This window comes from Ursus maritimus, unplaced genomic scaffold (assembly GCF_017311325.1).
Source record: "Ursus maritimus isolate PB19 unplaced genomic scaffold, ASM1731132v1 scaffold_14, whole genome shotgun sequence".
Lineage (NCBI taxonomy): Eukaryota > Metazoa > Chordata > Mammalia > Carnivora > Ursidae > Ursus > Ursus maritimus.
The window spans coordinates 66,592,178-66,618,744 of NW_024423786.1; the positions used below are offsets into that span (position 1 = coordinate 66,592,178).

Consider the following 26,567-nt stretch of genomic DNA (forward strand, 5'->3'; position numbering starts at 1 on the left):
ATATATACAATAGAATATTACTCAGCCATCAGAAAGATCGATTACTTAACATTTGCAGCAACATGGACGGAACTGGAGGAGATTATGCTAAGTGAAATAAGTCAAGCAGAGAAAGACAGTTATCATATGGTTTCACTCATTTATGGAACATAAGAAATAGCAGGAAGATCAGTAGGAGAAGGAAGGGAATAATGAATGGGGGGTAAACAGAAGGGGGAATGAACCACGAGAGACTATGGACTCTGGGAAACAAACTGAGGGCTTCAGAGGGGAGGGGGTTGGGGGGCTGGGATAGGCCGGTGATGGGTACTAAGGAGGGCACGTATTGCATGGAGCACGGGGTGTTATATGCAAATAATGAATCATGGGACACTACATCAAAAACTAAGGATATGCTGTATGGTGACTAACATAACATAATAAAAAATTATTATTAAAAAATAAATAAATTAAATTTAAAAAAAACGTTAATAGCACAGGATAAGGCTTGAAATCAGCTATATAAACAGTGAAACAGGTTGTAGTTCTAATTACTTTGTGATTTAAAAAATGACATATTTTTCATTAAGACAAAAAAGGAAAAATTCATTTCATGGAAAAATCTATAGCATCTCCTCAAAGTATATTAGTCAATATTGTATCAATTTTCATTTCTCTGATTATTAGCAAACCTTCCCTAAGTGTCTACTGGCCTTGTTGCTTGTTGCATTTTTTTCTGTGAACCGCTTCTCTCCTTTGCTCCCTTTCTACTGAACTGTTACTATTTCTCTTACTCATTTGCAAAGAACTCTTTCCATATTAGGCATATCGATTCTTTTTTTTTTTTTTTTTTTTTGGTCTGCTTTGCTTCTGGCAAATATTTTCTCTAATTTGTTTTTTTGCCTTTTTAAATTTTGCTTACGATGTTTTTATTGTATGTCAGATTTCAATTTTTTACAGTCAGCCAAATCTTTCTCTTTCTTCGTGATTTCTTCTATTGTGTTTATATTTAGAAAGTCTTTCTCTTCCTGGGGAGCAATTAAGCAGGGGCAACTTTACCCACTGATGTGACCAATTATATTGAGGAGAAATGACTATGAGGTTACTTAAGAAAAAAATTAGGGGACAGTTTATAAAAAGACAATAATAATAATGATAGCAACACATTTATTAAGTATTTTATCATATATATATACACTATACATGATATATAGATATCTACCCTAAGTACTTTACAGGATCAGACAATCTAATCCTCAACGCCATGAAGTAGATACCATGATTATCTCCATTTTACAGATGACAAAACTGAGGTATAAGGAATTCAGATAACTCTCCTTACAGTTTTGCACGGAACTACCCCATCGGCTGCTTTTAGTTACCATGCTGCTCCCTTGCCTAACTCCGGTCAGCTGAAAACACAAGTCCAGATTTATCATATTGTAACTAGTGACTCAATTTTAAGGTTTTCTTCCTTTGGGAATTCATTTATCAGCAGACTGGAGGTGCATGGAATTAATTAAAATATACAGTAATACAGGGGCGCCTGGCCGGCTCATTCGGTAAAGCATGAGACTCTCGATCTAGGGTCATGAGTTCAAGCCCCACGTGGGACGTGGAGCCTACATAAAAAAAATTTTTTTAATTAAAAAATTAAAACATACAGTAATGTAAAGAGAACAGCAGCGATGACCAATAAAGATATGTGTGTCCCTAGGGATAGAAAGGGATTTCACATCATAGAAAAATATCCAGGCCATGCTAAAATCATTATTATAGCAAGGCAACAGTCTAGCGTCCCAGAACTCAGCAGCTGGAAGATAAATGTGAGAGGTCATCAAGCCCAGCTTCCTTGTTTCACAGACAAGGAAACTGAGCTGGGGGACTGATGAACAGCCCTTTCCACAGGCACGAGGCCCACATGTGTTTATAAGCTTTGCACGGTTATCCAGGAAACCAAGAAGGAAATAAGGAGTCTCACTGGCCGTAATAAGGAACCGGGTCCCATTTCCTGCCCCGACTGGCTCAGCTCCCTGCAAGCAAAGGGCGGAAGCAGAGACCCGGGATATTGGTTTCAGCATCCAGGACCCCCGTGGGTAAGACCATTTCTATTTATAATCCGCATCGTGTAGGNTGGCCAGGTTAATACACAGGATGCCCAGGGAAGTCTGAATTTCAAATACATGTGCAATTGTTTTAGTGTAAGTATTATTTTTAATTGCGATCAAATACACACAACAGAGAATTTATCGTCTTAACCATTTTTAGGCGAACGGTTCAGCTGCATTCCCTGCGTTCACACTGACGTGCAAACATCACTACGGTCCAGCCACGGAGCTCTTTATCTTGCAAAACGGAAACTTGGTCCTCATGACACCCGGACTCCCCGTCTCCCTAAGCCCCTGTCAATCACCATTCTACTTTCCGTCTCTCTGAATATTTGGGACATATTTATACTGAAAACCATTCATTGTTTATCTGAAACTCAAATTGTACTGGCCATCCCAGGTTTTTGATTTGCAAAATCGGGCAACCCCACCACAGGGGCCTAGAAAGTGCCTGGCCCAGAATATTAAGACGGCACTAATGTAACAATTTTTTCTACCCCAAACCCTCCACGCTTTCTTCTTCCTAAAGGCACATTTTGAAGGAGATGCGCCAAATCGGAAGCCGCTGTCAGGCAGAGTGGAGGGGAGACAAGAGGGCAGAGAAGGGGGTTCTCATTTTGGACTCCATAGAGATCTGTATTCCTTGAATTCATTTTAACATCAGAATGCCTCGCGAGCTTACTTGTGAAATTGAACAAGAAAACTTGCAGGGAAAAATACGGTGACAACGTTTGACACAAAAGAACAAAGGAACCATTTCTTTGCAGTGATATCTTCTGTTGAGTAGTAGTATGAGAGAACAAGAGGAAACAGCATTCGTACCTAATGATCACCTGTGCTCTAGCCACATGATGGAAGCAATGCCAGCAACACTTGGGGAAAAAGAGAATTTGTACTTGCTGTGGGGAAAGAAACTCACAATATGATGCTGATTGAAAAAGTCCAGGTAGGGGCGCCTGGGTGGCGCAGTCCGTTAAGTGTCTGACTTCGGCTCAGGGCATGATCTCAGGGTCCTGGGATCCAGGGGAATCAGGCTCCAGGCTCAGCAGGAATCTGCTTGTCCCTCTGCTTCTCCCCTCCCTTGTCCTGCTGCCCCTCCCCTCCCCTCCCCTCCCCTGCTTATGCGCAGGGGCTCTCTTTTTCTCAAATAAATAATCTTAAAAAAAAGAAGAAGAAGAAGAAAGAAAAAGTCAGGATAGAAAACCCCATAGGCAGCGCGATCACAATTGGATCACAATAAGGACCGCTTATCCATGTTCACGAGTCGGGTGGCAAATATCACAAAATGCTAACCTCCGTTAGCAACCCTCGATGGCACAAAGAATCCAAGATGGGTTTTATTTTTTTACTTCCTTTTTCTGATTTTTTTTTTCCATCATGAACACATGGTACCTTTAAAGCCAGGAAGAATGCGGTAAGTATTTTACAAAAAAGGAAACACAAATTTGAGGGACTTAAACTCTCTTTGACCTTTAGAAACCAACACCGCAACAGGGCAACGGGGCAAACTTATCTTGCCGGGACAGCACAGCAATCGGACTGCGATGGTCTAGAAACGCGTCCTTGGGAAATACACCAGCCCGGAGGGGTCCACTCTCAAGACACCTGCAGGCAGCCCGAAAGCCGCAAGGTGCTCACAAAAGGCCCACAGAAGCAACAACAGGCAGAGGAACTGAAACCAAAGTGCCTAAAGTTTCCTTTGGTCTCTGATTGGTAAACACAAAATCTGCTGTTGCTTCGATCAAGGTGGGTTAAAAAGAGAGTCTCTTGGAAGATCCCAGGGTATAAAATACCACTAGCAAAGCAACAGGTGTTTGGGGAGGTTGCGGCAACAGTGCCACTGATGGGGTTTATGGCCCCAGGTTCTGGATAATCGCACCGGGCCCCCGCCTCTCACCTTCCCCGGAGCTATTCCGCGGGCTTTAAAAGGAACCCAAACCCAGAGGCAGGAAACGGAGCACAATGATCTATGAGTCCTTAGTTCTAGCTGACAAACACTAGTCTAGTGGAAAATTTATCCCGGGAGGGAACTTTTGGAAATACAGATGTTGAAAGATCAATGATTTAATTTTTTTTTGTAATTTTTAATTTTTGGAAAGGGAATTCAAGATCCACAAAATGCGGGGGGCTAGCAAGCACCCTTGCCACCCGCTGCTGCGGGATGAGGGCTGGGAGGTCCTGTAATTCCCTCCCCTTGTGCCCTTAGAAACACATTCTCACCCATCTTTCAAGGCCACATCTCTGCCTCGGCTTCCTTGTTCTGGGGAGATCACAGAGAGCTGTTCTGCTGAAACCGCTCATTTTGGGGGGAAATTACAGAACTGAAAAACATTTTGCATTCAAATACAAATAAAGCTACCGTCCTTTTTCTTTCCCCCCTAAATGTACCAAGATTATTGAAGCAAAGCAGAACCTGGTCTGGCCTGCCTCCAAAGATGCCAAAAATGTTTAGAATTACTTTTGAAAGAACCCGTTCAGAACATTGTAAATGAAAATAAAAGTCTCGAAATAAAAACTGCCGTTTTTCTCTGTCCTCGCTCCCCTGAGTCCGTGGTCTTTTTGGCAACGATACTTAAACAAGAAATCCTGATGGAAACAAAAGTAGGTTTTGTCCTAAAGTCAATAAAGGAGCAGAGGAAATGGACATAGCATGGATTCTATAGGAAGCAACGGGAAAGTAAATTCCGCTAACTGTGAAGGGGGATAAAAGTAAAAACTCAGCTTCTGAGAAGCAGCCTTCAATGGCTCATTGTCTGTAACTCCAATTAGACCACTGCTCAAAACCCTTTGAAAAAGCAGCCCCGGGCTTGTCCGATGGCAGGCTGAACAACTGAGAGATCCCCATCTTGACTTAAGGTGACTCTGCAGAAATTTTCAGCGAATGAAACTTTGCTCAGCTTCCCCTACTAAGATTTGCAGAAAGCCACAATGCATGATCTAATCCTAACTGGCCAGATGGCCGTGGACTCGCTGCCACCCTTTTCGGAAGCATGTGGACACCGCGGCCAGGCCGTGGGGCACCTGCTTGACCTCCGGAGTGGAGGACCGCTTATCCTAAATAATGAACGGGCTGTGTGGGAAGAGGGGTTCTCTGGAAGCCACTTGGGGAAACGTGTGGCCAGCCTGGGTGCACAGCCTATGGCTCAGGCCCAGACAACAACAGCTCCACGAGGAGAAATGCAGCTAATCCACGGGCATATATTCTAGAGTGTTCTTCTTAGCACCCAACACGGACAACATGCATGCTATACGGGTAGGGTGTTTTGCTGTAAGGATCTCCTCTGTGACCCTCAGTTTCATCCTCTGTGAGAGAGAGATGGGGGTACCGTACCTGCTTGGTCAACCCGCTCCATAAAGGCGCTGAGAAGGTCAGATGGGATTGGGCGTATGATAGGACTATGACAAAAGCACCATATATGCAAAGCGGGGATGGGGGGAAGCAGAAGCAAACAGTTGGTTTGGTTGAATAGGGCTCTGCAGTGAGGCCAGCAGGGACTCAAACTGTACCTCTACTTAGCACGTCACGCAACCCACTTCTGCCTCAGTTTCCTTATTTGTGAGATGCAGATAATGAATGAGGTTGTGTAAGGGGCTGAGGATAGGACTCAGCACAAAATGAGATCCATACACGGCGCCCGACTCTCCTGCCATTTTACCATCTTTCTTGTCTTCCTCGTTGTTGGCCTCACAACGATCTCCCTTACCCTCCGGGAAACCCACACTCACTTCCTTGGCAAGGCTTAAAGCTGTTTTATCCCTAGGATCAATCCTTTGGGACGATAAGGGAATCCCATCATGGAACCAGATTGGAGACGAGACTAGTGGCATTTCCCCAGGGCACCAGAAAAGAATTTGGAGTTCAAGTGCGGCCCCTTTGTTCCTCCAGTTGCTATAAATTTGATTTGCTTCTGCATAAAGCATTTCCTGACCTGAGAAGAGCCATGAAGAAATCCAGAAAGAAAAGGCAAGCTGGCCGATATTGGGAAAAGGGAAATGAAGCCAAGACATCAGGGGGAGAAAAGCTTTGCCCAGTTCCTAAGGAGCCCATCCTAAAAGGAATGTTCAAAGTTAAAATCATCATAATAAAAGGCGCCTAGGGTTGGGTAGATAAATGGCGGCATGAGAGTCTTGTGGCCGCGTCTATGGGGGCTGTGCTTGATGAAGGCCAGCTGTTTTCGATTTCCACTGAGAACACAACAAACTGAAGTGACCCTGAAGGGGTCCTAGGGGACCACAAGGATCGTCTTAATGAGGAGAGTAGATATTAAATGCCAGAAGAGGCCAGTGAGGACAAATGGGTGAGAACAAATAGAAAGGGGTCAATGGAACTGGCACCACGAGTCCCTTTTCTGATGAGTCCCAGGCCCTGAAAACCACACAGCAAGCGATGCACTCTGCTGCTTATAAGAGAGGTGTTCTGGAAACGCCAGACCCCAGGGAAGCACAGAGGAACCCAGAGGACACATTGGTCCCACTGAATGAGGCTTCGGGTTTATTATCACTTTTTTTTTTTTTTTTTTGCATAGAGTGTTGATATCATTTCCTTTTTCTTAAATTGTGATAAAATGTACATAACATAAAAAATTTACCGTCTCAACTATTTTTAAGTGCACAGCTCGGTGGCATTAAGTACTTTCACACTGTGGTGTGCCAATCACCACCATTCATCTCTAGAACTTATTCATCCTCCCCAACCGAAACTCCACGCTCCTTATTAATAATTATTAACACTTCCGAAGAAGGCTCCTGCACAATGACCACTACTGGACTCTTCCATGTGGCCGGTGTGAATGCGGAAAGCACCTTCATAAAGAGTATGGAGCCACCATGGGGCTGGTGGGTTGCCCCAAGGAGCACCCCAAGCTTGGCCCTCCCACCGAGGGACCACTCCTGCCTCACCGTAGCTGAGCCATGTCCCTGCAGAGCTCTATGTTGGGTCTCCTCGTGCGCTCGTCCAGTCTGGTCTGAGCCACCTTCAGGAAGGCCGACTTGTCCTTGATGGCCTTCTTGATGGATTCCATGGTCATTTCAGTCTGGAAGATCTCCTGCAGGGTCTGTGTGAAGAGAAGCAAATGCTTGATAAGGTCTGAGGCCAGCCTTGGCCTCTCCAGTGGGGAAGTGGGTTCTCTGAGGGCCTTGCTCCCTCCCAGCCCCCTCCCCGGGGATCTCTGGAGAGCTGACTGTGTATGTCTCTTCCCAACTCCAGGTGCAGTCTGCCAGGCGGGGAGTATCTACACCACAGAAATGAGCAAATACGAGAAATTGGAGCCTCCTCCCCCCCCCCGATCACTGATTGTTAAATATTTACAGCACACATGGGTGCGCGACTCTGTAAAAAGGTGAGGCCATGAGGTGTGCGTGGCCCTTACATCCCTCCTCACATCGGTATGTCCTGCCTCTTTTGTCTTCTCACTAGTGTCTTAGAGATGTTGTCCTGCTAGTGGAAGATTTGCCTTGTGGCAAGTCAAGTTCAAGTTTCTGAGTGTCTCCCTTGCAAGAGAGGAGCACTGGCAGTTTGGGAGTCCTGATTTTATATTCTTTTTTCTTAAAGGAGGGTCCCCCAAACTGCATAAACCCACATCCCTCCCTGGTCTCCTCTCCTATGCTCGGACAACTCTTCTTTCTTCTACGACCTTGACCTCTGCACTCGCAATTCTCCACCAGCTCATCTCGAGGTGGCCCCTGGATTCCTGGACCCAGTGGCCCTCGTGAAACTGTACTCTCAAAGTCGACAATAACCCTCCCCGATGTCTCCCTCTCCTTGAAACCTGTGTGTCTTCTCTGGCCAGCCGCTGTCCTGATTCCTTGCCTCTCTCTATCTGTTCCTCACTACCTCCAGGACAAGACTCTGTCCTGAGCCACTTCTCTGCTCCGTCCTTTCTCCCCCTGCAGAGCTCTCATGTAACCTCACGGATCTGACACTTGCATAATCCAGGAGCCCTGAAATCTGTCACTTAAGCTTTGACCTCCCTCCCAAGCTTTCAACAACCTGCTGAAAATCATTGCACTGTTCCTATCACCAAAGCCAGCCTCGGGGGCTCCCTGCCCCCTGAAGCCATCCCTGTCTCTCACCAGTGGAAATAACTCTTCCTTCTGCTAAACTTAATGTTTTATCTGCAGCTCTGAGGAGTTCTTTCTGCACCTTTCTGGTCTTTTCTACTTTCAGGTCTCGTCTCGCTCTAAGATACAAGATGGCAGGGCCAGTGTGTTGCTCTTGGTGCATACCCCAAAGCACCCAGCACAGTACTTCGAATGGAGCTGTGCTGGCCTGAATGCTATCCTCCTCCCCACCCCCAGAAAAGTGCCTGTGTTGAAGTCCTAACCCCCAGTATCTCAGAATATGATTGTATTTGGAGATGGAGCCTTTGAAAGAGGTAATTATGTTAAAATGAGGTCATTAGGCTCGATCCTAGTGCAATACGACTGGTGTCCTTATAAGAAGGGGAGATTAGGAGACAGATGCATGGACAGAAGAGCAAGTAAAGACACAGGGAGAAGACGGCCATCTCCAGCCAAGGAGAGAGACCTCAGAAGAGACCAACCCTGCTGACACCTTGATCTTGGACTTCTAGCTTCCAGAATTGTGAAAAATAAAAAATGACAAAATGACTGCTGTTGTTGAAGCCACCCAGTCTGTAGTGCTTTGTGGGGACAGCCCGGGGAACTCATGCAGAAGTAAATACAAATTTGTTGAACGAAGGGACTGCATCAGGTCAGGCTTCTAGAGGCCTTTAGAATAGCTCCGTACTGCCCAGTGACCATCTTCCCATCGATGTTCTCTACAACATGGCTCTGGCTGCCTTTGCAAGCTTCTCTCCCAGATCCAAACTCAGCCTCCAACGGGCTACCTCCCAAGGCTTCGTTCGAGACGTCGCCCACCTGAATGTTCACCTCTTTCTCTGAACCCCAACAATGCTTTCTGCGTCTGTTATCTGGCAAGCGCCATTTGTAATTTTCTATCGTTACTAATTGTTCATGAGCTCTTCCTAAGTAGGCACATCTTCACAGATACACGCTTCCTGGGACCCAAACTGCATATTAGGCTTCTCGCTGCCCTTCACAGAAGGGAGCACACCGTCTGGCCCCATAAATATTTGTTGTCCAAAGAAGACACCACGAGAAGGGAAAACTTAAATTGCTGCCGTCTGAGAAAACATGTGCCCTCAGTTGGGTAATCCCGTCTTCCAGCACACATGGCCGACTGTGTCAGGTTCTTAAAATAAGAAACGAAAACCTATAGGCAGCCTAACCCACAGAAATAGTAAGAGCTCCAAGACCAATGCTAAAGAAAGAAAGAGCTCCTTGTTTATCCTGAAACACTCAAATTCTGTTTAAATCCTTCATGTTATTGTCCCTGTAAAATGCTTAGGCTTAGAGCGCTTTAAAAAGTTCAATATCAGAAACACTTTGAAGCACCTAATAGTTTCCTGTATTTGGTTTGTATTCCAGAGAAAGGGCCTGAAATAATTTAACAGAAAACATTCCTACCATATGTTCTAATAATAAATTCACTTCCTAGTTACATACAGTGGTTCATTAAACTTTAATCATAATATTTTTGTTTCTATTAAATACTAGGAACCTTTCAGTGCATAGTGCATTCTTTGTATTCCAAAAACCAGTGGATTCCAATTTCATTTTGACACCTGGCTACCTGGCTAAAATAAATGGTGTGCTTTGTACTGTTTTTAATTTTTCTTCGTCCGTATGGCCAGGAGGTCATGCGCCTTACGGCATCTCTCCGGGAGTGGTGAGAGATTTGTGGTCCCAGAGCCCCCTGCTCTATCTCTCCAGGTCAGCTAAGGGGTACCACTGGCCCTTGATTTACCTTCGCTAAGTGAATCTGAATCTTATTTTTAGCATCTGCAGTCTCAGCAATGCGATTGGTGAAAGCCAAGTTCACTTTGTTGAATTGATTCCACATCTCGTTGGCAGTCACGACCAAGAGGTTTTGAATGTCGTCTCTTAGCTTGGCAGAGCCTGCTCGTTCACTTTGGGAACGGAGAATATTGTCATCTGTAAATTTGGCCCAGGACTCGGGCACTGAGACCCTGGAAAAAAAAGTAGAACCATACAATGGTGACAATGATGAATCGGCCTAGACCGTCTGTAGGCGATCATTCATTTTGTGAAAGGGGAAACCCTCTATCAATGAATCCTGGTTTATTGCATCAAACGTAAACATCAGAGGAAAGCTTATTTAAAACTTTTCTTAATTGTTCCTTGTTTTTCTGCTCAGTTTCTGTAAATCCAAAGCATACACTCAGTCCTCTGCCAATCAGCAGGGAGGGGGCAGGAGGGGGGAATGGATGAAGAATATGGGTATTTTGGCTTGTAAGAAATGTCTCTCACTGGCTCTATAAGCATGTGAGAAAATACCCAACTTCAGGACTAATCAAAGGAGTCCTAACGAAAACAGCAACATACTAATAACCCTTCCGCAGAACAGCAAAGACTGAAGAGAATGAGAATTATCTGGTGAGCATGTTTTTAAAAGATTTCTCTCATATCCTGCAGACAGGAATGTTGGATCGGTAGAACAATGCTAGAGGACAACATACAGCAAGATACTATCAAATGTGTATAACCCAGAAATTCCATTTATGGAAAATTTCTACTGAGATACACTTGGCATATAACATTGCATTAGTTTCAGGTAGGTGCGCAACATAATAATTTGATACACATCTACGTTGCCAATTGACTATCACAACAAATTTCATTAAGATCCATCACCATACATAGTTACAATTATTTTTTCTCCGGATGAAAACTGTTACATTCTAATCACTGAATAACTTTCAAATACACGACATGGGATTGTTAACGTTCTACTCTCTGAATAACTTTCAAATACACAACATGGTATCGTTAACTACAGTCACGGAGCTCTACTTTACATCTCTAGGGCTAAAAATAAGGAGTGCTTCGTGAATTTGTGTGACATCCTTGCCCAAGACCCATGCTCATCTTTGCACCATTCCAATGTCAGTATATGTGCTACCAAAGCAAGCAATGTACAGATTTATCGTAAGGAAATAATGCACCCCAAAATGTATATGTGAGGACATTAATTTTCAGCAATATTTATGACTATCCTTGAAAAACTGAAAAGAGTCTCAGTGTCCAAAAGTGAAGTTGAGTAACTTATGGTACATTTAAATAAGTAATCCATATAACATGCAAACTTATACCATAGAATATTCTCACAGTGTTTTTGATATATCGTGAAATGAAAAATCAGACGGAGTATAGAAATAGTATGCGTGTAATGCCGTTCTTTAAACATATAAATCTCTTTCTACATGTGTGGAACAATTTTGGAAGGACTAACAGTTAACGTTAGGCATGGGGGCTTACAGGTGGCATTTCTTTGTTGAAATAATGGGATATCAAATAAGACTCTCACTGTTGACTAGAGGTGTTAGCTTGGGCCACAGTGACCCAAAATAACCCCCTACATGCTCCGTACCCTGACATTCCATGAAGGATGGCTAAAAATTCATGCTGGAAATAGAGGAGGCCCTTGGTGGAGGGCAAGGTGCTCAGAGTATGTGGTTTGATCACAGCACATCCCCTGCCCCAGAAGGAGAAGAGGAAGATGATTCTTGCTCACCTTAAGCCAAGTAAGGGGCATTTCAAGGGGACCACTTAGGACATAGGGTCTGAATCTGATTCACACTGAAGAATTTAAAAATCAAAGTTGACATATGCTGCTCCTATTTACAGGAGTGCTAAGAGACGGTGCTGCTTTGGGGGTGACCAGCCCCACAAAAGAGAATCCATGTGGGGGTCAGTTTAAACGGGGGAGGGGCGTGAGCATGGGACGGAGAACAAGGGAACTCTCTGAGGTGACAAAAACATTCTTCATCTCGACCATGGTCATGGTTACACAGGCATAGAAAGTGTCAAAACTCACCAAAATGTACGCTCAGACCAAACACATTTTAGTGTAAGTGAATTTCACCTCAATCGATCAAGTTGATTTTTTTTAAGGGGACGGGCTGGAAAAAGACTGTGAACCCAAGACTGCATCCAGAGCCCTGGCAAAGAAACCATTGGTAGAACCAGTTTAACAAGCAGCTTGTACCCCACGGAATCCAGGGCATCCAACACACTGACAACACTTTATTTTCTTTACGCTTTTTCTGTGTTTTCTAGGTTTTCTGCTTCGAGTTGCTGTTATTTTCACAGCTAGAAATTCAAACAACAAATATTCTCTTTTTTTGAGCTTTTTAAAATATTTATTATTGAGGTACGGTTGACTTACAATGTCCTAGTACTTTCAGGTGTACAACACAGTGATCTGAAAATTCTCTATGTCACTCAGTGCTCACCACAATAAGTGTAAATGACAAATATTCTTTTACAAAACAATAGAGGAGGCAAGTGTCAAGGCCTGACTGAGGAATATGCATGCTTACTGAAAACTTGTCCAAAGCAGGGTGTGTCTTTTATCTTCCCCACATCTTCCCATGTTTTCCGTTTTAACCTGTAAGCTGCGTCATTTTGAAGGGGGAGAGAATGAATTAAATGACATCGAAATCATAGAAGTGGTTCGTGCCTGACTTACGTCGCATCAACCCTCTCCACTCCGCGAAAGTAGCTGACACCATCCGATGTGTTTCGTAGGTGGTGGCATTTATCGTCGATTCGGTAAGCCGCCTGTTTATCACTCAGGTCCTTCTCCAGCTCATGCTGGGAAGCTCGGTTAGCTCTGTAACACAGAGTGGGAAAATGGAGTTTCAGGTTTAGGAAACAATTTGATATGAGGAAGAGAAATTGCCCTTCTGTGCTGGGACCCACCCACTACTGCTGTCTGTGTCTCTCCTCTTTCACACAATGTCCAGTTTCCCAATTAAAAGGAGCCTCCGCTGGAGATGTCCATACATACGCGTAATTAGAAACCTGTCCACAATGCCCCTCCCATGGTATGTGGTAGAGCTTGGAGGAGAAGAGGTGTAGATAAACAGAAGGTGGATATCTGGAGCCCCGGGGCTGGGACCCATCTTCCTAACACAAACACTGTTCCAGAAGGGACACTGGTTTAAAGTAATCTGTCCACATCTGTGCCTCTCTTTCCTTCTTCTTTTTCCTCTTCTATACCCTAATTCCCCCATTCTTTGAGTGCAATTCCCCCAAGAAGTTCTGAGACATTTATAGCCAGCCTCCCTTCAAATATGGATGAAGGGCCACAGGTGGTCACGTGGGACCTAAGAAGTTTGCCAGAAGACAGAAACCAGTGTCAATATTGAGCTCTGGGGCAGGAGACAGAGTGCTTGAAAGGAGATCAGGAATCAGGGGCCCCCAGGCTCATCTGCCCCAATAGCCACCCTCTTAGGAAGGAAGAGGCTCTGAGATGCATGCTGTTCCCTGCCCTGCCAAACAGAGAGGACACCTGTCAGCTCACTACCAAAAAGATAGGCGCATGGAGTAAGCATGGGTGACAGGCGAGCCACGTCTTTACTCATGCAGTAGCTGATTCAACAAATAATTACTGAGTGTCTACTACCTGTTAGGCACTGTTCAAGCCTGAATGCATCAGTGGACAAAGCAAATATCTCTTCTCTAAAGAAGCTTACACTCTACAGGAAGGACACAGGCAATACCCCTAATGAATAAGCAAATCGTGTGGTTTGTTAGCAGAACAATGCAGAAAACAAGGCAGGAAAAAGGAAACAAGAGTGTGAGTGATGATTTAAATAAGATGGCCAGAGTAGGACTCCTTGAGGAGGCAATGTTTGAAAAAAGACTTGCAGGAAGAAGAAGTTGATCACGCAGGACCTTGTTGGAGGACATTGGAAGGAGTCAAGTTTTCCTCTGAGTGAAGTGAGAGACCACTGACTTATAATTTTAAAGGATCATTTGGTGCCGGGTTTAGAACAGATTGCAGGGGACAGGGAGACCCGTTAGTGGGTAGGTACAATTAGCCAGGTGAGAGGTAGATAGTAGTGGCTTGGATCGAGAGGGTAGCAGTGAGGGAGGGGACAAGTGTTCAGATTCTCAGTATGTTTTAAAGAGAGCCAAGAGACTCCCCTAGGAGATTAAACATTAGTTGGGGAGGAGAGGTGAAGCTGAGTAATTGGAACAGAATTCCATCAACAGAGGTGTGCAGGTAGGCTGGGAGAAGACAGAAGTTCAGGCAACACACTGAGCTTGAGCATGCATTAAACAGCCAAGTGCAGATACCAAAGAGGTCGCTGGAATTTGGGAGAGAGGTCTGGGGTGGAAATAAAAATGGGGCAATCATTAGCACTTAGATAGTATTTGAAAAAGCAGGACAACAAGATGATCATCATTTCAGTGTTTCTGGCACCCAAAATGGTCTTGGCATCCAGGAACCACTTGCTAAAGCCTACATTGAATTGAATAGATTAATTCCAGCTGCAGCTTCCCCTTAGCTTAGCTCATACCTAAGTCACTTGACCTATCAGAGCTCATCTCTTTGTGTGAAACAGAAATGACGGTAGCAACACGCCAGTAGCCTGCATTTTGTGAATCCTGAAACACTTCTGTGAATTCTAAAACATGTGCAAGAGAGGAAAGATGAGAAAGCTGCCTCCCCTTGTTATTTTTGTGTTCAATCTCCCATCTCAATGTTATTGTGTTGAAACTCTGGGATTAAAGGCCTTTCTCATTTGTGGTCTGGGACCAAGATGCCCCATAGTCTTCCTCTCTTGGGCTGACACACCCTTGACTTCCTCTGACCTTACTTCAGAACCTCCTTAAGGAAAGCGCTTGAGGCAGCACCCCCTCCACCTGTCTTACAGCCCAAGATGGGAAAAATCTTGGTTGCCATGTTGATGCCTAACGACATTCCATTTTCAACTGAGGTCCAAACTGAGGCCTTCATTGGGTGTTCCAAAGCACATAGAGTTGAAAAGCCCTCCTCCCATCGCCTTCCCTGGACCAAGCCCAATGACCTCGGTAAGGACCCCATAAATCCTGGAGAATCCATCCCAGGAAATGAGGTAGGCATTTTATCCACTGCATATTAAATTAAAACCAAGGTCTTTAAAGGATCACCATTGAAGATTCCACACAAGTGCAGACATGGAGCTGGAACTTTCTGCAAAGACCTGAACAGGTCCGGGAATGAGGTGGTTTGTAACAGAGACTGATATGAAGATGTGGTGTTCCAGAGTAGAACAATCTGAGCAAGAAGAATGAAGAACATGGAGGAGGAGCCGCAGATTTTAGTTATAAAACAAAATAGGAATAGGAACTGGACCCAAAGAAAACAGAACAGACCCCATTCTGTGAACCACACTAAGCTGTGGTTCTGTGATTTCTAGGGAGCAGAAGCCAAAAAGTAGTATCAGAACTGTACTGTCTTGTATTTATAGCTCATGTAAACTGTACAGTTAACCAAACCATGGGTAGTCAGTCTTCCTTAACTAATCTTCTACCTATCCTTAACACTGCTATAGACCCCCTCCAAACACAGCGAGAGAGATCCCAGCCATCTAAACCTCGGTGACCTGCAGAGTATCAACCCTGATGGGTACAGTGGGCAAACAAAGCAAGCAGAACTGATACCTCTCTAACACTTACTCCTTTTGGGGTCTCACACGTTATCCTTGACAATGTCAGCAGAAGCAGAAGCATCCTTTCCTTTGGGTGACATATTTGATGCTGCTTTCCATGGCCATAGCCAGATGAACATTCATCTTTCTAGTGATGTTAGGAAAGACACTCAGCCAATGTGTCTTCTATGCTGACAGCTGTTCTCATTGCTTAAGACCTTCCTTTGATTATTATTCTCCCCTGCCCCAATCCCTACCGTAAATATTAAGTACCTACTATCTACTGTTGTTAAGAAAAGCGGGATTTGTATTCTGGGAGAGAGTAGGATGGGTGAACGATTACAGGGCTGCCATGGTGTGACCAGAGCACCAGGGAGCAGGTACCAGGGTCCCTGGGAAATCAGAGAAGGCTGAGTCTTAGAGGAGTTATGGAAATAATCATCACAATGAGCCACAGTTCATTACTCTTCCAGCTGTCGGGCTGAATACATACAAGTCAATCTCTCCTCAAAGAAAGAAAGTCTTTTGAGTTAAAAGAAAGCTTAGCCATGCTCCAACTGAGGGCAGAAATCCTTTCTGTAGCATCTCAAAATTATCTTTTTAAGATTTTATTTGTATATTTGAAGGGCGCCTGGGTGGCACAGTGGTTAAGCGTCTGCCTTCGGCTCCGGGAGTGATCCCGGCGTTACGGGATCAAGCCCCACATCAGGCTCCTCCACTATGAGCCTGCTTCTTCCTCTCCCACTCTCCCTGCTTGTGTTCCCTCTCTCGCTGGCTGTCTCTATCTCTGTCGAATAAATAAATAAAATCTTTAAAAAAAAGAGAGAGAAAGATCTTAAGTTGTATATAGAGTTAAAGGTCTTACGCAAGTTGAGCAATGGCCTTATCCAAATGCAGCTTCATCCTTTCTTGACAACACAGAATAATATCAACTTCCTACTCAATTGAGAAAAAAAAACACATTAATGTTTTCATCATCGGATATAACATCCAAAGTCAACAGCGTAAGAAAACATCGACAAAGAAAACCGTTCCTGGAAAAATCGTCGAGTAAAACAAGAAAACAATTTTTACACACACTTATTTACCTCTCTGCCCTCACGGTACTGCAATCTAAACATTAGACTGAGTTTCCCCCCCTTTATAGGGCTACTGGAAAATTATATTATGGGACAAGTTGAGAAAGGAGTAGAACTGAGGATTTGTCTTTTTTTTTTTTATCTCTGTCCCTTAACTAAAACAATATAACAATAAGTTAATAAATAAATTCTGGTGATGTGTAGGGTTGAACTTAATGCAGGCTTCTTTTATATTAACTATTCTTCCAAGACAAAGTAAACTGGGGAGGGAAAGGGGCAAAAAAGGACTTCCCTCTGGCAGTGCATATATCCTCAATAGATCCAGCTCTTGGGTCCAAATGGAAACTTGACTTCCACACGGGAAGGCCAGCCCTCCCTCTGTTGCCTGTGCCCCGCAGCTTAGCTCCTACACTCATACAAACACGTTTGTACGCTGCTCTACTTGACCACACGCATGGCATTCTGATGCCTCGAGGATATATACACTATGACATAGCATGCATTGTATCAGAGATGTTTGAAGTAAACATTTTTTTGCTCCCCTCTGTAATTCATATTCACATTAGAAAGTCTAGAAATCCAAAATAGCACCAAGAAGACATTGAAAAAGTACACATGGTCACTGTTTTCACTTTTCAAGCACAGAATGATCACACTATAGGTATTGTTTTGTGGCCCGCCTTTCCATTTTATTTATTTATTTATTTTTTTAAGATTTTATTTATTTTTTCAGAGAGAGCAGGGGCAGAGGGAAAGGGAGAAAGAGAATCTCAAGCAGACTCCCTGTTGAGTGCAAGCCCATGCCGGCCTCGATCTCATGACCCTGAGATCATGACCTGAGCTGAGATCAAGAGGGGGATGTTTGGGGCGCCTGGGTAGCGCAGTCGTTGAGCGTCTGCCTTCGGCTCAGGGCGTGATCCCAGCGTTCCGGGATCGAGTCCCACATCAGGCTCCTCCGTTGGGAGCCTGCTTCTTCCTCTCCCACTCCCCTGCTGTGTTCCCTCTCTTTCTGGCTGTCTCTCTGTCATATAAATAAATAAAATCTTTAAAAAAAAAAAAAAAAGAGTGGGACGTTTAACTGACCGAGCCACCTCGGGTGACCCTCACCTTTTCATTTTAAACCCGAACATCTTCCCATGACATTAAACTATACCATGATGAACAACCTCAGTAAATGTTTACACACCACCAAAGGGTGTGCTTTTTCCCCAGGTTTTGACAAATACAGCCAATTGCCTTCAGAGAAGTCGTACCCATTTACAACAATAAATGAGAGTACGCTTCCTCACCTCACCTACTAAGAGGTCATTACCAAATCCTCTCCATTTTTGCCAGTGTGATAGGACCCCTCCCCCAAACAATAAACTTCGTGAAATTTGCAGGTTAATATTTTAACTATATATTTGCTCATCATTCAACTTTCTTCTTTTGCGAATTACCTGCTTCTGCACTTTTTCTGGTTTTTTCTTATTACTTTATAAGGATTCTTTTTTTTTTAAAGATTTTATTTATTTATTTGACAGAGATAGAGACAGCCAGCGAGAGAGGGAACACGAGCAGGGGGAGTGGGAGAGGAAGAAGCAGGCTCATAGCGGAGAAGCCTGATGGGGGGCTCGATCCCACAATGCCGGGATCACGCCCTGAGCCGAAGGCAGACGCTTAACCACTGTGCCACCCAGGCACCCCAAGGATTCTTATATTTAAAATTCAATCATTTCCTATCATAGATGTCATAAATATATACATAAATATATATAATATAAAAATATATGTACATTGTAAACCAGTTTGCCCCTTGCCTATTTTTGCATAGCGAGTTTGACATGTAGACATTCATGATTTCTATGATGTCAAGTTTATTAAATATCCTCTTTTGGTCTCCACTTTTGTTCATTTGATTATAAAGGTCTTCCCCACTCCAATGTCAATTACTACTCAACTATATAGTCTTATTCTTTCTTTGCTTCACATGAAAATATTAAATATGCCTGGAATTCATTTCAGTGATAACCCTACCAACTCATCCTTTGATCCTCTGAATTAATGGAATAAGTGAAATACTACATTCCCACCTCATGTTGTCATCAAGGCTCCCCCTGTCCTTACAGGTAGCAAAGCTTTCTTGCACATTCTCACCATGGGGAGTCTTTGTTTTTGGTGTTGTTCATCCTCAACTTTCTCTATGGCTTGGTGTGTGTGTGTGTGTGTGTGTGTGTGTGTGTGTGTGTGTGTAGCTATTTCACTAAGGTGTTGCCAAAGGCATACTGCTTCGAAAATACTACTCAACACCCAAAATCCTAGTGAGCTTTTATACTATGAATACACAATGCCTGTAGTGGGAATTTCTGGGACTTTAATGGGAAAAAATGCATTTAATGAAACCCTTGCTATAAAAAATATTCAACAATAATTTCTATATTTGAATTTAAATAACATCATATGATAAATGTCAGATGGTTGGGGCAGAAGGGTTCATGGAAATAGGGAATGCCTACAACCAAAGACCTTTGGAACTGTCTCCAGTGTTAATTTATCTATTAATCTGTACTCAAGGTTCATCTGGCTTTAAAAAGTTCAAGGAGTTAGCCTGGTCTGGGAGGACCAAAAAGATGGTACCCTGATCAATCCCCCAAGGGAAGCCATTCTGTATGAATTTGGTGAATATCACTGATTGAATGTAAAAGTCAACAGAACTCATGAGAAAATATTTCAATGCTGCCACCTTCTTCAAAAGCAGGCCTTTTACGGCTACTTCTTTTCTTTGCCAAAGTTTATTTAGTTTATTCCAAAAAATTAGACCAGTGTTGGTTAAAAGAAAAGATATGCTAATATCACTACTGTGAGTGACCTAAGGATACACTCATTACTTGAATTAGTTGGCAATGATCAAGGCACCCCTCAATTGACGAATCATTACTTGAAGTGCAGATTTAGGTATTTTGAGATAAAGTAACCTCTGCTACTGGTCTAAAAACTATTAAACCTCTAGGGGCGCCTGGGTGGCTCAGTCGTTAAGCATCTGCCTTCGGCTCAGGGCGTGATCCCGGAGTCCTGGGATCAAGCCCTACATTGGGCTCCTCCACTGGGAACCTGCTTCTTCCTCTCCCACTCCCCCTGCCTGTGTTCCCTCTCTTGCTGGCTGTCTCTCTCTCTGTCAAATAAATAAATAAAATCTTTTAAAAAAATTAAAATTAAAAATAAAAATATTAAGCCTCTAAAGCAGTGGTGGTGGTTGTTTAAAAAATAGATTTATTGAGCTATAATCATGTACAATAGAACTCATGTATTTGTATCATTCAATGGTTTTTAGTATATTCAGAGTTATATAACCATCACCAGAACCAATTGTAGAATATCCTCATTACCCCCCAAAGAAACAACATACCCCTTCCCTGTTACTCCCAATTTATAACCTCCTGAGCCTGCTTCTCCTAGGCTACCACTAATCTACTATAATCATGGTGGAAGAGTGGAAATAATGTCTATAGATTTCCCTAATCTGGCCACTTCGTAGAAATGGAATCCTACAATGTGCAGTCCTTTGTGACTGACTTCTTCACTTAGCATAAATTTCCAAGGATCATCCATGTAGTAGAATGTCTCAGCACTTTTTATGGCTAAATAACATTCTATTGACGGTTACACCACATTTTATATATCACTCATCAGCTGACGGACATTTGTGTTGTTTCTAAATGGCTGTTATGAATAGTGTTGCTATGAACATTCGTGTACAAGTTCTTGTGCGGGCGTGAACTTTTTTTTTCTCTTGGTCAGATACATAGGAGTGGAACTACGAATCATATGGCAACTCTATGTTTAACTGTTTTCCAAAGCAGGTGCATCCTTTTACACATTCTCACCAACACTTGCTATGAACTATGTTTCTGAGCATAGACATCCGATGGGCTGTGAGGTGGTAGTCCATTGTGGTTTTGTTTGCATTCCTTGATGAACTAATGATGAGCATTTCTACTGTCCTTATCAGCCATGTGTGTATTCACTTTGGAGAACTCTCTGTTCAAATCCTTTGCCTATTTTAAGTTGGGTTATTTGGGTATTTTTCGCTTTAGTTTTAAGAGTTCTTTATATATTATAGATACAAGTCCCTTATCAGATATATGATTTGAGAAGATTTTCTTCCATTCCATGGATTGTCTTTTCACTTTGCTGATGATGTTCTTTGAAGTACCCAAGTTTGTCATTTCAATGATGATCAATTTCTCGCTTTTTTCTTACATTGTATTTGCTTTGTGCTTTTGGTAGCAGATTTAAGAAATGATTGCCTACTCCAGTGTCACAAATATTTATGCCTATGTCTTCTTCTAAGAGTTTTACAATTACAGCTCTTACACTTATGTCTTTGACCCACTTTTATTCAATTTTTATATATGGTGTGACGTCGAAGTCCAACTTCAGTCTTTGGCACACAGACATCCAACCGTCCAATCACCATTTGTTGAGAGTATTCCTTTCCCATTGAATCGTCTTGGCAACCCTTGTTGAAGATGAATTGACTGTAAAAGGGAGGGTTTATTTCTGGATTCTCAAATTCTATTCCATTGATCTATATGTCTATCTTTATTGCCAGCACTACTGTCTGGGTACTGTAGCTTTGTAGTAAGTTTTTAAATCAAGAAGTGTGGGTGCTCTTTCTTCTTTTTCAATATTATTTTGGCTATTCTGAGTCCCTTGAATTTCCATGTGAATTTCAGGATCAGCTTGTCAATTTTTACAAAGAAGTCAGCTAGGATTTTGATGAGGATTCTGTTGAATCTGTGGTCCATGTTGGGACGTACGGCCACCTTAACATTATTTAAGTCTTCTAGTACATTCACATGATATGTCCACTTATTGAGATCTTCATTAACTTCTATCAGCAATATTTGGTAGTGTTTCTGAACTCTGGCTCTTCATTAAAATTAAATGGGGAATATTTTTAATACCAATGCCTTGCTCCCACTCCAGACTTGAATCACAATCTCTGGGTGTGGGACCCAGTCATTGATGTTTTTAAAACCTTCCTCAAGTGATTCTAAGGTTCAGCCAGGTTTGAGAGCTAGATTAATACACTAGAAGTAGTAAAGTCAAAAAAAAAAAAAGAAAGAAAAAGTCTTTTAAATACCAAGAGATATTCTCATGAAGTTAAGAATTGTTAGAACCAATGTATCATTTACTTGATACAAAACATCTCAGGATCGGTGAGAACAATAGGCCAGGGGATATTTGCCGGTAAATTCTTCCCCCTTTAGAATGACCGAGTAGATAAGAGATTATTTCAAGATGGGAGATTCATCAGAGGCAGGGAAGGAAGAAACAGCAGAGTATCGACCCATCCCCATAAAGCTACTTGATTCAGGATTTTGTTCCTAATCACTCATGTGCAGCAACAGGCACTGTAGCTTTTACAAAATAGATTGCATAGCCTGTTGTGTAGTGGCCAAAACTTTCCTGAATTTATTATTTCCACTCAAATTTCTTTCAGAGAACCACACAGTAGAGGAAAGCAAAAAGCAAAGAAAAAAAACTTCTACTTATCATGCATAATGCAATAGGTCACTAAAAATAATTTAATGCAACGTTAAAAGGGACCCTGATGACTTATGAGGATAATATTACTGATGACCAACTTGCTGGCTCATAATATTTACTTTCTTACCAAGGATTCTTCTTCTTCTTTTTTTTTTTTAACCAAGGACCAATCACAGAAAGGCAAACGGGTGAGACCCAGCCATGCTGGTTCAGGGATAGTGAGTTGATTTCCTGCTGCAGAAATTCAGCAAGTCAGAGTAGGAAATGGGACTGAGAAGGAGTGAGAGGCAGTCAATGGAAGGTCATAGACATTTCGGAGTCAAGGAAGAGTTTCTAGCGGCTGGAACCACTGGTGATCATGGTAGTACAGATGCAAGTGAAGGGGAAGATATTTGGGGATTTCACATTAACCAGCACTGAAGGAGGAAAGGATGGTTTTGAATAATGGTTGGAGACAACAGAATGGAAAGGAGAGGAACAATCTATAGGAACCGGAAACTGATTACAAAAAGGTGGAGAGAGTCAGCAAGCCATGCCACAAGTGATTGGAGAACTTTGGTACCATCAGTAGGAAGGGGAAGGCAGACAGCATGGGGGTAGAAGGAAAGTACACTTTTAGGCTTCATGAATATGAACCAAAAAGGGGAGGGAGGGGTAGCAGGCTTACCAACATAAATACGTTTGACAGGGACTTAGGGACAAAGAACTGATGCATAGTAGAGTGTCTGGCCTGAAAAACAGATTAGGAAGGGCTGAGGCACGTAGTGGCTGAAATCCTAAGGAATGGCACAGATCTTGTGGGAATAAGTCTGGCAAATGAAGGCCAGAGAACTTAGACCTAAGTCACACTTAATTGGTGGAGGTGGAAGAGAGCTTAGCGGGAGAATCAGCACAGTAGTGCACATATCACTGTCGGCTTCTGGATGACAATTTGGCTATAGAGCAAAACCTCCCAAAAGCATCTGCCTTTTGACACATCCATTACATTCCTTGAAAAGTGTCCTAAGGAAATAATCAGAAATACATAGTTATCAATAATAATATTTTTGTACACCGCCGTGTTATTAAAATAGCAAGAAAACAACAGGTGGACTGAGATAGGGAAACTATTCAAAAAGAGAGGATTGATTTTTTTTTAAATAGTAGCACTTTCACATTGTGGAACACAGCATAACCATTAAAATCATGCATGTTGTGTGTATATATATATATATATATATATATACACACAACATGCATGATTTTAATGGTTATGCTGTGTTCCACAATGTGAACAACACAATTCTTAAATGAATAAAGTGCTTCTAGAAGATGAATGGGCAGAGCACACAGGATTCTTAGGGAAGTGAAACTACTCTGTATACTACAATGATGGGTATGTCATTATACCTTTGTCCAAACCCATGGAATCTACACCACCAAGGGTATACCAGACTTTGGATGACAATGATGTATCATCGTAGGTTCATCAATGGTGACAAATGTACCACTCTGGTGGGGGATGTTGGTAATGGGGGAGGCTGTGCCCTAGCAGGGGCTATATGGAAAACCTTTAGGCCTTACCCTCAATTTTGCTGTGAACCTAAAACTGTTCTAAAAAAAAAACAAAACTTAAGTCTTTAAAAAGAACGGTGCTGCCTTCCCTACAACCATATTTAAGAATAAACATCAATGAGCATTTATCCAACCAAAAAAAGCACAGTTTTTCTCTTTCTTTAACCTAGTCTGTATCTTTTGAATTCTATGAACATCTATTCAATGAACACCTATTACTTTTATAATAAAAGAAAATCTTTTCTAAATGCTATAAACATTTGATACTATAACCTCTTACTTAAAATGGCTTCATATAACATAATTTTTTTTTTGGTCTCTTTCTACACATTAAGCACATGTCTGCAGCTACATTTCTTGTTATTGACCACACTTACCGTCAAGAGTTCGGCTTCCACTTCGTCGTGAACTAGATCGATCCCCATTCTCTTCTCTCGATGAAATAGACATTCTCGGGCTACCTACAGATACACGAATAATGGAAAAACACTAATACAAAGTAACTGAAATCATTGACGAGCAGCTCTAAGGATCTGGTTCTAAAACAAGTCAACAGATACTCCCAATACCGACTTACCAACTCTTCGAGCCATTTTGTCGAAAATCCGCCATGAGACGCACCATAACAACTAAATAAATCCTTATTGCTAGTTAAAAGGTAAGCATTTGTTCTTCAAAGTGGTTTGGAAAAAAAATTCTAATCTGGAAAAGTGACACAATCAAGCATATGGCATTTACTAGATTCCTACAAATTGGCATCTGAGAAAATTACTTAGCATTAATTTCTTCTACAGAAATAAGAACCTGAAACATAGTTTTCAAGATATTATTTCCAAATATTTTCTACTGAGATGAGTGAGGAAGAAACAAATTATTATCTTTAAAGATGCCAAAATATTTGTGCTTCCAAAAATCCATGTGATTACTTTTTTTTTTAAAGATTTTATTTATTTATTCGACAGAGAGAGACAGCCAGCGAGAGAGGGAACACAAGCAGGGGGAGTGGGAGAGGAAGAAGCAGGCTCCCAGCGGGGGAGCCTGATGTGGGGCTCAATCCCACAACGCGGGGATCACGCCCTGAGCCGAAGGCAGACGCTTAACCGCTGTGCCACCCAGGCGCCCCCCACGTGATTACTTTTAAGTACCATTTAATGTTTTCCTAATTACAAAAGTAGGGTGCCTTACCCATTAAAGAGAAAAAATATAGAAAAGTAGAAAATGATTTAGTCATACTCCTATCACTGTTTTGTTTGCTGTTTATAACAAAACAGAGGTTGTAATGTCCTTACAGTTTTATATTATGCCTTTTTAGGATTGACATTAAATGGTAGGCTCCGATCATAAAATATTCTTTGAGACAAAGTGTGCTAATGACTCCAGTGGAAAACAGCTTGGATTGCTAACAATAAATTATGTATGAAAGAACATTATGCAAATGTTAAAATGCTTTTTTCAAAAACTATTTCATGACATGGAATGACGGTATAATGTTAATTTTTTCAGCACAAAATAAAATAGTACATACACTGTAATCTGGACAACATATTGTTGAACAAAATCTTTGAGTGAATGTATATTTTTTAATAGTAAAACTCATTTACTAGAAGACGAATTGATGAGTTGAAGGGAACTCTGATTATTTTCATGTATATTACTAAACTGCTTTTTGTAAGTTTCTACTAACCTACTGTCTACTAGGCTTCTACGCATCTTACCAGCTACAGAGAAAGGTATCCATCTTTTTCACTTTGGCCAACTCTAGATGTCATCAGTTTCCACTGTCGCAGGTATGATACACCAAAGATGGATCCCTCATTGATTTAATTTACTTTTTTTTATTAGGGAATTTTAACTTTTTTCTTATGTTAGTTGATCACCTGGATTTTCCCTTTTGAGATGTATCTGTTTATGTGACTAATTCTAATTTTAATCAGGACCTTCGTACACTGTGCTGGTAGTAAATACTCGAACACAGAACATTTGGACACGAAATGCAGAAAAAAATAGAAATTAGACCTGTCTCACTGAAAGGAAGAAACTGGATGTCCTCCAGAAATTCAGAGGGTAAGCGGCTATCATTTTAAGGATACTCTAAAGTGAAGTGGGTAAGGTGGGGTGCAGAATAGACCAGGAATCCTCAAAATGAGCCAGAGCACGAAGGGCTTCTGAACCTGAAAATCATCTCATGATGAGTTAATTTAAAAGAACGTCATTCGAGAAATCCTTTCTTGGGATTTCTGGTGGTTGTGTGTATTTGTGTGTGCTTGTGTTTGGTGGGGGACAGGGCGAAGGGTGCGGAATAAGAAGTAACAATGTTCAGGGGTCTCCAACAAACTCTTCTACCCACTAGACTTCTAGCTCCTTAATTCTCTGAACTCTTCTGCTACAGATGCCATAATAAAGACCACGGCAAATGCTTATCCTATGGGAAATAGGTCATACAAACACGAAGAAAAATGGTGTTTGCTTCATCAATATATATACACCTTCTGAAATAATTTCTGTAACTTGTGCATCTTCAAATACAGAATGTCTTCTTTCAATGGTGGTGGGTTGAATGGGGTTGGAGTCCCCCCCAGTCACACACTCAGTGGGGTGAGCGGTAGCCAGAGGCCAGCAACAAACTAAAATGCTGCCTCCATGACCTTAACGACTGGCTTAACCTCAGGCCCATTTCCCTATTCAATCAAACTCGCCCCATTTCCAGAGATGGTCTCACTGATCATTTCACTGTGCCTTAAAAAGGAATCATAACATATGCACAGGAGGCATTTCATGACACAGATTAA

The 26,567-nt window shown here is 42.2% G+C and overlaps 1 protein-coding gene, 1 long non-coding RNA gene and 1 pseudogene across 2 annotated transcripts in view; 1 reads left to right on the forward strand and 2 right to left on the reverse strand.

The window, feature by feature from the left end:
* The window catches only part of LOC103660414, a 32,825-nt gene extending 29,727 nt beyond the window's left edge, over positions 1–3,098 (forward strand). The window contains exon 4 of the long non-coding RNA XR_567804.2: positions 1,932–3,098. This is a non-coding gene — a long non-coding RNA (uncharacterized LOC103660414). The remainder of the gene's footprint in view (positions 1–1,931) is intronic.
* TEKT3 (tektin 3) overlaps positions 1–26,567 on the reverse strand; it is a 28,836-nt gene that overhangs the window by 1,319 nt on the left and 950 nt on the right. Inside the window, exons 2-6 of the mRNA XM_008688031.2 lie at positions 24,156–24,239; positions 16,479–16,549; positions 12,661–12,804; positions 9,916–10,138; positions 6,987–7,141 (exon numbers count right to left, since the gene is read on the reverse strand). Of these exons, the coding sequence (XP_008686253.1) occupies positions 6,987–7,141; positions 9,916–10,138; positions 12,661–12,804; positions 16,479–16,549; positions 24,156–24,239 (677 nt within the window). The remainder of the gene's footprint in view (positions 1–6,986; positions 7,142–9,915; positions 10,139–12,660; positions 12,805–16,478; positions 16,550–24,155; positions 24,240–26,567) is intronic.
* Positions 11,000–11,099, reverse strand: LOC121102666 (annotated as a pseudogene).